This window comes from Gymnogyps californianus, chromosome 4, assembly GCF_018139145.2.
Source record: "Gymnogyps californianus isolate 813 chromosome 4, ASM1813914v2, whole genome shotgun sequence".
NCBI classification, from domain to species: domain Eukaryota; kingdom Metazoa; phylum Chordata; class Aves; order Accipitriformes; family Cathartidae; genus Gymnogyps; species Gymnogyps californianus.
The window spans coordinates 36,681,192-36,694,301 of NC_059474.1; the positions used below are offsets into that span (position 1 = coordinate 36,681,192).

Consider the following 13,110-nt stretch of genomic DNA (forward strand, 5'->3'; position numbering starts at 1 on the left):
CGCCCCTCCGCAGCGGCCGCCTCCCCTCCCCGCCCCGTCCTGCGCCTCCCCCGTTGTTCCCCCCCTCCTCCGAACAAGCTGCGCCGTCGAGAAATTCGCTGGCGAAATACACGGGAGGTCCCGGCGCCTTTCGCACGCGTGCCCCTGGGAGCATCCCCCCACGGGCGCGTGGGAGGGCAGCACCCACGGGGTTGCGGGGGGGGGGGGCATCCCCGGGACTTCATCCCTCCGGCGCCCCGGTGGCTCTCCCAGCCCCCCGGGACGGCCTCGGGGCAGAGGCCGGGCGGCACCGAGACCCGACCCGCCGCGCCGTGCCCTGCGTGCCCGCAGTGCTAACCCACGGCCGGTGCGTGCAGCTGCCTCCCCGGGCCTCGCGGACCACGTTTCTCTCGTGTTTTTTTTTCCCGTGGGTGGGTGTGGGGGGGTAGACCCCCCACCGCCACCCGAGGAAGCTCCCTCCCGGAAACAAGAAGGGGCGGCGGGTATAAACATTTATTCCAAGGCATCGCTTGTACAGGCACCGCACCCGGAGGTGCGAAGAAGAGCGGGTGGGGGCAGATCCAGGCCCCCGGAGAGGGCGGGCGGGCGGGCGCAGAGCCGGGCCCCCGGGGCGGGCGGCCGGGGGCTCCGCGCTCTCCGCGACCCCCGCGCATCTCCCTGCCCCCGGCAGCCCCCTCCCCCGTGCGCCCGGGCGTCGCTCGCAGCGTCCGCGGTCATAAATAGGATTTTTCAGGCGGGGGCGAGTCTCTATAGCATGGAGGGGTGCTGGCCCGGGGGCAGCCCGAAGGCGTTGGGGTGGGAATGGCCGAGGAGGTTGAGGTAGTGGCGGTCCAGCCCCTGCACGGAGGAGAGGAAGGTGCTGCGCTGCTGGCCGGGGCTGCCGAGGGGCACGGCGGCGTTGGGGAGGTGATAGGGCAGGGAGGGGCTGCGGGCGGCGCCGTGCCAGGGGAAGGGCCCCCCCGAGGGCGGCTGGAGCACGGCATCGCCGGGGCTGTGGCCGTGTCCGGGGCACTCGGGCCCGGGGTGCAGCTGGTAGGAAAAGTCCGGCTCCGGGAGGGAACCCAGGGAGGTGAAGAGGGGCTCGGTGACGAAGCGCGCTTTGGACTGGAGGAAGGCCAGGATGCGGGCGTATTTGGTGTCTTTGGTCTCCATCCTCTCCACCGTCGTCAAGTAGTGGACCAGGTTCTTCATGCACTCGTGGTAGCCGTAGTGGAAGTAGTTGGCGAACTCGGAGAGCAGCTCTGCTGGAAAGCAAGGGGCAGCGGAGCCGAGTTCCTCAGGGTCCGGCCTTGGAGGGGGGGGGGGGGGCAGGGGCCGCCCCCACGCCGCGGGTGTCCCGGCGGGGGGCCGCGCCCGCCCACCTACCCTTCTCCCGGCCGCGGGGGAAGTCCGCCGAGTGCAGGGCCCGCAGGTACTGCACCGTCATCTCCAGGATCTCCGCTTTCTCCAGCTTCCCCGAGCTCTGCAACGGGCGCGGGAGAGCGGCATCACCTCTCCCCTGCGGCTGCGCTGCGCTCCGCCGGGCCGCCCCTCCAAACCCCCCCGCATCGGGGCGGGGTGGGGGGTGGGGAGAATCGCTCCGCACCGGGGAGAAGGGCTCAGGGGCTGCTCTCCCCCCCCCCGCCTTACCTGCTTGGCCAGAGCCATGGGCACCGTCTTCCCCAGCTCGGTGAGGCAGCGGTTGATGCGGTCCCTCCTCCGCTTCTCAATCACTTTGTGGGAAACCGGCGTCCTCTGCAAAACAGACGGGGCGCGTTAGTGGGGGGAAAGCAGCCGGATCCGGCCTCGCCGGGGCAGCCGCCCCCGGCCCCGACCCCTCCAGGGCTGCCGGTCCCGACCCCGCTCCGAACAGCGGCGCCGGGCGCGACGCGGCCCCGGGAAGGATGCTCCGGCGGCGGGTCCTCTCCGCGCCGCCCCGGGGGCTCCCCGTCTGCGCGGGCGGCCCCAGCAAGGCAGGCTTGGGTTGTTTTTTTGGGGGGGAAGGGGGAAGTTTGGTGTTTTTTGGGGGGGGGCTTTTGGAAGGGAAAGTCGGTGAGGGGGCCGGTGCCGGGTCCGCCCAGCGGCCCCGCAGAGCCGTGCGCGCAAGGCGGGCGGCGACTCACCCTCCGCTCCTTGAGCTTGGAGGCCATGGTGGGCACTGCATCCCCGCTCTCTCCGGGCCCCTTATAAAGCCATCACTTCTTGGGGGGGACCCCGGGGGGCCTCCACGGGCCCGCTGATCCCATAGGATTAGGGGCGAGCGGCGCCGGGGGAATGTATGCATTAAAGATCAGGGTGGAAGGGGGAGAGAGAAGGATGAGGGGCTTGGGTTTTTTTTTTTTTCCTTCTCTCTTCTTCCTTCCCCACCCCCCGCCCCGTCCACGCAGCCGGGGGCGGCCCAGCTGTGTCGCCCCACGTGGACCTCGGGGACACACGTGACGGTCCCACAATAGCGGCGGGGATGGGGCCGGGGATGCGGCGAGCGGGGCGCAGGGCGCGGTACCGCGCCCTGCGCCCCGCTCGCCGCATCCCCGGCCCCATCCCCGCCGCCTGCCTGCAAATCCCCGGCACCCCCCACCCCTCCCCTTAGCCCCGGCGCTGACTGCATTTTAAAGCCTGTCCAGAGTCATTAAAGTAATTAAGTAAGCCCTTAATAGGCTGTTCCGCCCAGTTCAAGGGAGAACCCTTGGAGACGGAGTGGCCCCGTTTGTTCTCAGGCTTTTCTCACACGACTTGGTGACACGTCCATCTTTATAAGAGATGGCAGCGAGGCTTTTTTTGTTTACACCGCTTTATGCGCCGGGGACACCCCGGCAGGTGTGGGACCGGGGGGCTGGCACACGATATCTCCCCCCCCCCTTTTTTTTTTTTTTCCGCCGGCCCGGGGAGGCTCTCGCCAGCCTTTGGCACACGACGCTCCTTTTTTGTGTGGTGTGCGCGTCTGTGCGTTGTTGTTTTACCCCCCCTGCTCCCCCCCTCTCCTTTGGAGAGGCTCAATTTGTAGCCTATTATCCTATAGGAAAATGTCCCATTGAAAAGTATGAATAGTTTCATTGGGCCTAAATTTTAATAATGCGGGTCAAAGAAAAGAGGGGCAAATAAAGAGGGGATCGCAGCTGGTCCGAGAGTGCATTATTCGGTGTCACCTGCGAGCGGGATCGCCGACAGACCCCCTATTCATTTGCCTAATTTTGGTCAATTTAACAAACTTCAGGAGAAATTATTGTGGCATTGTTAAGGAGGGTAAAGCTTTCTGATCGAATTAACAGCATGTTTTGATCCGGTAAATGTCATTAAAAAGAAAGAAACAATCGCGTTTAAAGGGGGGCTCCGAGTTAAACGCGCCAAGTGGAGACGCCGGAGCGCAAAGCTCACAAAGGGAGCAAGTAACTGCCACAGGGGAACTTTTGTACGCTCACATTGCTGAGGTTTTTTACACAAAAAGGCATTATTTCATACTTGAATACGTTTAATCCAACAATTGTCTATTTTCTGCAAACATATTTTCACAGCATTGTTAGCTTTCCTCTCCGCGGCCCTCCGCCCGGGCAGCCGCGCTCCTCGCCTGGCGAGCGCACCGAGCCCCCGGCCCGCCCCGCACCGCCCCGCACCGCCCCCGCCGGGGCCGCCCCGCCGCGACGGGGGGCCGCCCGCCCCCGCCGCGCCCCCCCCCCCCGCCCCGCCGACAGCGCGACGGCGGGCGAGGGCCCCCCCGGACCCTCTCCACGGCCGGCGGTGCGCCTCCGGGGCCGGCACCGGGCCGCGGGGCCGCCCGCCCGCTTCCCCCCCCCCCTCCCCGGGCCCGCCGCCGCCCCCGGCCCCGGCGCTGCCGCGTGGCGCAGCCACCCCCGGGGGTGGGGGAGGGAAAACCGGAGGGCGGCCGGGGAGACGGTGGGGCCGGCCGGTGCCTGATCCTGCCCGCCTGGGCGACGCCGCCGAGCCCCGGGCAGTGCTGTGGAAACGGCGTTTATTCCAGCGGCCTCAGCTCGGGGAGATGTTTTCTTAGGAACCTCCACGTCTCCTCCCGTGTCCCGCGTTTCTCCACCCGCTTCCCGTTGCGATTTAAACGGGGAAGCCCATCCCCACCTCACCTTCCCTGGGCGTGCACGGCGGAGGGCACGGCCGCTCTCGCCCGTTCATCTCCCCCGAGGCGGCCGGGGGAAAGGCGCGGTGCCGGCCCTTACCCCGCCGCCCCGGGCTGGCCCGCAGCCGCCCCGGGCTGGCCGGGAGCGCGGAGCGGCTCCGCGGGAGGAGGCGGCGGCGGCGGCGGCGGCCCCAGGGCGCGTCTCCCCCGGCCGGCGGGCGGGCCGGGCCGGCTGCCCGCCCGGGCGCCCCTGCGTGCGGTGCTGTTGGCCGTATTATTCTTCCAGGAGCCTTGTAGGTTTCGGTATATTCATTCTCGTACAATGGGATTAAACACTAACCGTTATCATCCAAATTAACTAAACTCTGAATAGCAAATGCGGGGGCTTTTATTTTTTTTTTTCCTCGTCTTTTGCTCCGCTGGCGGAGATGGAGTTGATCCTCTTACTGTCTGTGTTAACCGCCAGCTGCAGGCACCTGCGAGGCAACTTTTTACACCAGGAAAGTTGTTTATTTTCTCGCTGGCTGCCCGGCATTGCGTTCCCCGCGGGCCGGGGCAAGCCGGGGCAGCGGCGGGGGGACGCGGGGCGGCTGCGGGGCTGGGCGGCCGTGGCATCCGCGCGTGTACCGCCGCCTCATCCTCAGAGGGCTTTCTGAGATGCCAGAGAGGCATCACCCGACACTGCCACGGTCGGACTTTCACCCTTGTAGGGAAGCCAGGCGAAGGCTTTTTTAAAGGTTTTTTTTTTTTCAGTTTTCAAGTCCCCGTGAGCGCCTGTTGGATCTCCTTGCGGGAAACGCGTGCACGGCTCTGGCAACCCAAGGCGGACACCCGCGTCCTCATCTCCCACCACCCGTTTTCGGCTCCCGCCCCGGTCCCCCGCCGGCTGCAGCCTTCTCCCCGGGCCAGGGGCTGGCCGGGGGCCCGTCGCGGACCCCCCGCCCCGGTACGCGCGGAGCGGGGGTGAGCACGCCGCCGCCCCGGGGCCGCGGGGTGGGGGGAGGCTGTGCCGCCCCCGCCGTCCCTCGCCCTCTCCCCGCGGCCAGCCCGGGGGTCCCCGCCTGGCGGGGCTGCGCCCCGGCCCGGCCCCGCGGTGCGCTGCCGGCGCACGGCTGCTGCGGGAGCGGTGGCTGCAGCCGGGCGGTTCGTCGCCTCTCGGTAGCGTTTGGCCCCTTGTCCTGTTGGCACTGGCGCTGCCGCCCTCTGCTCAGCCGCGGGCTCTGCCGGCGGGGCGGGGGGGGTCCCTTGGGAGGTGTCAAGCTGCTTTGAAGTGGTATCTAGTTTTGCCTTTTCATGAAAACAGATCGTCTCCCCGCTTTTTCTTCCCTCCTCTTCTCTTTTTTGACTCCTATATAACTTTGGGGTTATATGCAGTTACTTCACCAAGTAGTTGAAGCTGTGGATATTAGGCTTGCAAATCATTGGCGCTGTGTGCACGCAAGAAGCCAGCTAATGAGTCTCCCATGGAAAGTGTTGTCCATGCAACTGGTGGATTGAGTGCAGAAAGTCGAGTGTCACGGAGTGGCTGGGGCTGCAGTTGGCCTACTGCCTGCCGGTCTGGTTCAGCGCTCCGAAGAGTGGTACTGGAGGTCCTGCTGTGTGATGCAGAAAGGCAGTCACGCTCCTGGCTGATCTCATGGCTGGTAGGGAATGGGAGAACACAGAAGGTGCAACAGGAGTAAGCAGCTTTATTACTTGGCAATCCTGAATCTGCGAAGAAGCAGTGATCTGAACCATGAGAGAAGGCATTTCATTTAGTAGTTTAACCCTCAGCTGTACATATAGCGGCTCCTGACGCTGTACCGGCTTTTGCTGTGAGTTTGTTTACTCTTGCAGTCTCAGTGAGGCTAGGCTGGGCTAGCAAGTTTGGAATAGGAGTTTCCAGACTTTTCATAGCTCCTAATGCTCTCTGCCTCCAGGTCTGGGGCTCCTTGGAAGTCATCCTGTTCCCCAGCTGCAGAGGTACCTCTTACCTCGATGCTACCGTTGCTTCCAGCTATAGTCTGCCTCTGTGTCTTCCTCCTCTGTCCCAGTAGAAGGACCACGCTCCTCTGTTTTGCTCACCTGCCACGAATGGTGGCATCAGCAGGGGGGAAGGTGATAACAGGACAGGACTTGGGGCTGCATCCCATTCACAGAAGAAGCCTCGCTTGTAGCCATGACTCTCTGGTGTTGTTGGGTTGATTACAGGGTGCTCTCCTCAAAAGCCCGGAGTGCTCTAGGACGTGCTGTTTGTGCTTCAGTAGATGATGTTCTTCTCATGCTGTGAGATACAGCAATGCCCATAAGCTAAACTTTGATCCTAAAAACTCTAAAACTTTGATCCTTACATTAGGAAGCCGTCAGGTATCTCTTGGTGCTTGTGGTGGCAGACGGGACTTCCAGGTCAATACTGCTGCTGAGTGCTGCTATGTTCTTGTCGTATTTCACCTCTGAGGAGACACATTTCATTTTAAGTATGTTTTGTAGTGTAATTTCAATATAACACACTTTGTTCTTCAGGATTAAAAGCCTTTTGTAAATGTAAAATCTGATCTGGTTTGCTTTTGGATTACTCTGGTTTGTACGAACACCAGTTAGAAGGTTGTTATATTCCTAAGACTCACTTTCCATAATTTTACACCTTTCGGCCCTACTGATTTGAACACGTTGCAATCGGGAGTCTGCGTGTCAGCCTCAGTATCATTACGCTGTGGATGCCTGTGGCAGCAGAAGAGGAAGATTAAAAACAGGACGCTTGAAAAAGGTCCCACTTTATTTAAGGACTTAACGGGAAGTTTCGGTGGATGCACAGAATACCTCAAAATGCATAAACCCACCCACTCAGCAGCCTGCCCTGGTGATGCCCAAAATGATCCATCCCCAAGATCACACAGAGGTGACCGTTGCCTTGCCTGCAGTCTCATTCTTTCGCCGCTGAACTGACTATGACCTTTTATTGACCATCTTTCTGGAGCAGCCCTGTTTGGCAGTCTGTCTGACAGCACTGTGCAATCTGACAGGGTATCTCCTGTAATACAAAGTTAGAAAAGAGAACTGCTGGATGGCACCTGCAGAAACCAGGGCTTCAAAAGGTAATGATTTTTGGAGTACGGATTATTTGAGAGTCATTCTCTCTCATATGTTTCTGTAATTTGTGATATCTCCTTTGTTGACTTTTTTTTGTCAGACATAAAATTTCAGGCTTATACGTAGTATAGCTAATGTATATAGAATTGTATCGGAAAAAATGCTTCACTGATTAAAACCAGATGTAGTTATATCTGTTATAACCATTTACCGAAGCTGATTTACATCAATAGAAGACCTGACACAGCTTTTACCTGTGTCATGGTTTAACCCCAGTCAGCAACTAAGCACCACGCAGCCGCTTCCCCCTTCCCCCTCCCAGTGGGGTGAGGAGGAGGAAAGGAAAGAAAAAAAAAGTAAAACTCGTGGGTTGAGATAAGAACAGTTTAATAACTAAAGTAAAATATAATACTAACAATAGTAATAATGAAATATAATAATAATAGTAATGAAAAGGAATATAACAAAAAAGGAAGGGGGGGGGGGGGGAACAGTGATGCACAATGCAATTGCTCACCACCCGCTGACCGATGCCCAGTTAGTTCCCGAGCCACGATCCATGCCGCCCGGCCAACTCCCCCCTGTTTATATACTGGGCATGACGTTCCATGGTATGGAATACCCTTTTGGCTAGTTCAGGTCAGCTGCCCCGGCTATGCTCCCTCCCAGCTTCTTGCACACCTGCTTGCTGGCAGAGCATGGGAAACTGAAAAGTCCTTGGCTGAAGATAAGCGCTACTTAGCAACAACTAAAACATCAGAGTGTTATCAACACCATTCTCACACTAAATCCAAAACACAGCACTGTACCAGCTACTAAAAAGAAAATTAACTCTGTCCCAGCCGAAACCAGGACAACCTGTCAAATGTTTGTGCATATATGGCAAAACTTGAGATCATGCTCTGTTTGTTTGTACAAGGTGAGTCCCCCAAAGCGGTGGAGGGATGTTTGCAATTTTCCTGATGACAGCTATCTTCTCAGTCACGTCACTGTTGAGACAGGATGCGTTGCTCTTTAAATGACAGCCCGTCAAAATGAGAACTGAGTGCCAAAATTTATTTCAGTGGGATTTAGGTAGTCTTGAATGTTTGGTGAGGTGTACCTTAGATTGCTTGTGACTGAGGTGGTCTAAATAGCTAAATAGCTAGACTTAGTGGCCGCCTGGTGTGAATAAAGGCTGAAGGATTTCATTCAGAAAGTACAAGGGCTCTTTCTGCAATGACATGTATAATGCTGATAAGATGTCTATCCCCTCCTCTCCAGTCTTAGTAAGAGCTAAAAACTAAAAAAAGTGAAAACCAAAAAAAGTAAAAACTTGCCCTCAGCATGACTTCACAGAGGGGAAGTCGTACTTGACCTACCTGATAACCTTCTAAAATGAAGTGACTGGCTTGGTGCATGAAAGAAGAGCAGTGGATATTGTCTACCTGGCTTTTGACGTTGTCTCCTGTAACATCCTTGTAGAGAAGCCGATGATGTGCAGGCTGGATGAGCAGACAGTGAGGTGGATTGAAAACTGGCTGAATTGCTAAACTCAGAGAGGGATGATCAGTGGCACGAAGTCTAGCATCTAGTAACTAGTGGTATGCCCCGGGGGTCAATACCGGGTCTAGTCCCATTCAACATCTTCATTAATGACCTGGATGATGGGGCAGAGTGTACCCTCAGCAAGTTCGCAGATGACACAAAACTGTGAGGAGCAGCTGATACACCAGAGGGTTGTGCTGCCTTCCAGAGTGATCTCAAGAGGCTGGAGAAATGGGATGTCAGGAGCCTCATGAAGTTCAGCAAAGGGAAGTGCAAAGTCCTGCACCTGGGGAGGAACAACCCCATGCACCAGTACGTGCTGGGGGATGATCGGCTGGAAAGCAGCTTTGCAGAAAAGGACCTGGGGCTCCTGGTGGACACCAAGTTGAACATGAGCCAGCAACGTGCCCTTGCGGCAAAGAAGGCTAATGGGATCCTGGGCTGCATGAGAGGAGTGTTGCCAGCAGGTCGAGGGAGGTGATCTGTCCCCTCTACTCAGCACTGAGGAGTCCACACCTGGAGTGCTTGGTCCAGTTCTGGGCTCCTCAGTACAAGACAGAGACGGACATACTGGAGAGAGTCCAGCAAAGGGCCACAAGGATGATTAAAGGACTGGAGCACCTCATGTATGAGGAGAGGCTGAGAGAGCTGGGACTGTTCAGCCTGGAGAAGAGAAGGCTCAGGGGGAATCTCATCAACGTGTACAAATACCTGAAGGAAGGGTGTAAAGAAGTTGGAGCCAGGCTCTTTTCAGTGGTGCTCAGTGACAGGACCAGAGGCAATGGGCACAAACTGAAACACAGGGGTTTCTGTCTAAACAACGAAAAAACTTTTCTGCTGTGAGGGTAGTCGATCACTGGAACAAGGTGACCAGAGAGATTGTGGGGTCTCCATCTCTGGAGATACTCAAAAGCTGTCTGGACATGGTCCTAGGCAACTGAATCTAGGTGGCCATGCTTGAGCAGGGAGGTTGGACCAGATGACCTCCAGAGGTGCCTGCCAACCTCAGCCATCCCGTGATTCTGTAATTCTGTGAGCTGCCTGTGTGAACATTTAGTCCTGATGTAATTCAGTCCCAGTTTGGTTTGGCATAAAAGAAATGCATTTTAATTTTTTTAAGTTACAGAGCAGATTCAGCTCTTTTACTCTATTCTCAATAGGATGTGATTCATTTAGATTCAGGGCTTCTACACCTGTGTCAAGCAGAATAAATGGGAGGGAAGCACAGCCTTTTTGTTTATTGTACTTCACCACGTGTTGCATTGTAACTCGACTCATTAAAGACTCGTTAACATCCATTATACTTATGACTGCTTTGTAAACAATGCTAATTCAATAGGACTTCAGAACTTAATTCCCTCTAGAGTCCTTTGTAACTCCTAGCCTGACTTTCTTTCCAGCTGAAGTGGAAAAGCGGACCCCTGTGAGAGATTTATGGACTCTGCAAAGCCTACTAATTTAGTAATGCCATAGTTCAAGCATCCTATTATTATGAACCCTCAGTACTGAACTTATTGTGTGGACTAGGAACTTAAAGGACTTCTTTTCAGCAAAGCAATAACCTTTGGGTCAGTCCAGCTTTGCTCTGACTTCCCAGAGATCAAGTGGACCAAACACTACTCCCTGTTACATTGGCTTCCAGAGAATTATTTCTGAAATGTGCCCCTGTTGCTAACTCTGAGAGATGTCGGGTGTTGGGATTGCATTATGACCAGGCTGTGCCCAGCTTTTTAAGTTTAAATGTTGGGCTTGTAACAGTCATGGCACAAATGCAGAAAAAGAGGCTAAATGATGGGAACAGTCCCTCCATTTCCCTTCCTCTGTAGAAACAGTGAGGTGATATTGGTGGTCTTGCACGTTACACTGATGGTTGGCTTTTGTGAAGTTTATGCAGTGTCAGCTTAAAGCAAGCAGGATAAACGTAAGATCTCAGAGACTTTGTGAAGTCAGCTAATGTAAAGTTTATGTTGTGAAATAAAAGGGAGAAAGGGACTGATGCCTCGGGCTTCCTGCAGAGCCTGTTTTGTCTTCTAGGCAAGGACTGCAGCCCCATCCAGTTGCCTTTTGCAGCTTCATTATTGCTGGGTGGGCGAGTGGCCTTCCCGATGCTGAGTGGTCCTTGTTGCTGAAGGCTGAGTCATCACCTGTTTCTCTGAATCCTGTAGTAGCTTTGAGTAATCTAGTGTCTTGCGTGTCTTGTTCCTTCAAAGAGAGAAGAGATGGATACAACCAGAAAGGGAGGTCTGGGACATGCAGCTGAGGCACTGGTCTGTTCACTGCTGGGAAAAGCTACGTTACAAGAGTTAAAGGCTTTCCATTGCTATCTGAGTTTTTGTTCTGTGGAAGTCCTGCCTTTCTGCCTGGGCACTGAAAAGTGTCCTGCTTCTGAAAAGTAAAGTTCTTTGTCTTTGAACACTGCCAAGAGCCCTCTCTTGTTTGTGAACTCATGGCCCAAAGGCAATCCCAGAGGTTATGATAACATGTGAAGATCCCACAAATTTGTCAAAAACAAGTGTGAAATTAGATTGCATGTCCTGGCTTTAAAATAATCACTTCTTGCATATGTACACCTTTGGTGACAGCAAGGTGAGACCTCTTTTGCTACACAGGCAAAACATGACTATTAAATACAAAGACCTCCTTTAAAAGCTGTTAAAGTATTTTGGGTAAGCATCATCTGCTGCTCGCCCTGTTCTTTGGTTCTTCCCTAGTGCACCACTATCTAATGTCAGAGAGAGGATAATGGAGCTCTGGTCCAACTTCATAGGGCCATTCTTCTGTCAAAACTGGGTAGATCTGACATAGGGGTATCAGATGGTGACCAAATATTTCTCCGATAAGTCCCCCTTTATGGGTAAAGTTAAGAGTATATTGAAACTCCAGCATTCATAAGTCACGGGCCAAGCCCCCATACTGGTAAGATGAGTGAAAAGTCAGGAGCGTAAAATTGTCAGCAATAATAATAAGCCATCAGAACGTGGGTTATTTCTGCGGTTTTCTATTGTTGGTTTCTCCTTCTCCAGCCTTTATGGCTCAGGTTTTCAAGCATTCCTTATAACCATTAGAATAGAAAAGTAATTTTTATGAAATCCGTGGATCCTGAAGCAGAAGTGTAAACCACCAAATACCATTAGAACTGCTAAATGAAAACAGGATGTTTTTAGGAACGCTAGAAAGGGTGTCTGTGCTAGATACGGTGCCACCACTTTTCATTTCATCTGGCTCATTTTTTAAACTAACTGACCAGGCTGGGAAGAGGTACCCATGTCCCTCTGGCTTTAATGCTATGTCTGTCCCCATGGACCATTTGACGGAAGGTTGTTCTACATGCCCTAAGAGTGTGTAGCCACCTCATGCACGGTCTCAGGGTCCATTCTTCCTTCACATTCATACCCCACCCCCTTGATGGCACAGATAGGAGTGTGGCTGGGCACCCAGCCTGTCGTGAAGCTTCGGACATTAGTTACTACTTTTTCTAATAAATTGTGTTTTGGGATGGGATAGGGAAAAAGAAGCATGAAAGTGCCAGTGCCAGAAAGGAGAGCTGGGAAGAGTTCGTCAGTGCCAAGAATCTGACATGCTCCATTCGACCGATGTGGCATTGTTTCGCTGAAGCAATTATATATCTGGCCTTGATATAAAAAGTACTAATTTCTGCAATGTTATGTTATATGCATATATCAAGATTGATATAAAATGCAGATCGAAATGGCATAACCGTGCCCCATGGCACATGTGGCTGACAAGATCGGAGGGAGCGGAGAATTAGTGCCACCGCTTGCTCCCGGCATTTGCAAGGAGGAAACACCCTGATTCTTCCACAGCCCATCTCCGGTGCTATAGGCGGGCGCCATAAGATAAAGAAACAGCATTGCCTGTATTACTTGTCACCAGGAACTTTTTAAAAATAGCTTAATGTCGAGGGGCGTTAACACTCGTAGCAAACAGGGAGGTTTCTTTCTCACCTTCCAATATAGGAGCGCCTTCACGGGGGAGGCTGCTCCGCCTTGTCCTCGTTTAAGGCTTCACAGCTTTGTGGGAAACTGGGGAGATTAGGGGTTGGCTACTGCCCTCTAGTGAGCTTCACCATGATCTAAGGTTTCTAGCTCGCCTTTTCTTTTTTCTAATCGAGTTGCGAAAAATTAACTTTGTGTGTGATCAGATGTATGAAATTCTGCATTATGAAACAGGGCCTCATTCACTGAGATCTCAGGATTTACACCAGGTGACAGTATGGACTGTCCCTCGTGTGGACACCAGCTCATACATCTCTAAAAATACAGTTAATGCAATCCAAGCATGCTATGTCAGGCATTTATATTATCACCTAAGTTAGTTCTTTCCCAGTTCTTTACACATTGATATACCTTGCTTTGAATAAGCTTATTGATATATTTGTTCCTTAAATAAAAACATTGCAGCATTTTAAATACCATCTTTTAATAACAAGA

General features: G+C 54.4%; 1 protein-coding gene across 2 annotated transcripts; it reads right to left on the reverse strand.

The window, feature by feature from the left end:
• Positions 1-747: 747 nt before the first annotated feature.
• Positions 748-2,129, reverse strand: HELT (helt bHLH transcription factor). Of its 2 annotated transcripts, none has more exons than XM_050896609.1 (4): positions 2,103-2,129; positions 1,630-1,734; positions 1,366-1,462; positions 748-1,241 (listed from the first exon to the last, which is right to left on the reverse strand). In XM_050896609.1, exons 1-4 carry the CDS (start codon positions 2,127-2,129, stop codon positions 748-750), a joined length of 723 nt encoding a protein of 240 aa, XP_050752566.1. The 2 variants fall into 2 exon arrangements, with proteins under 2 accessions (XP_050752566.1, XP_050752565.1); XM_050896608.1 differs by having other exon boundaries at positions 748-1,244.
• Between the last annotated feature and the right edge of the window lie 10,981 nt (positions 2,130-13,110).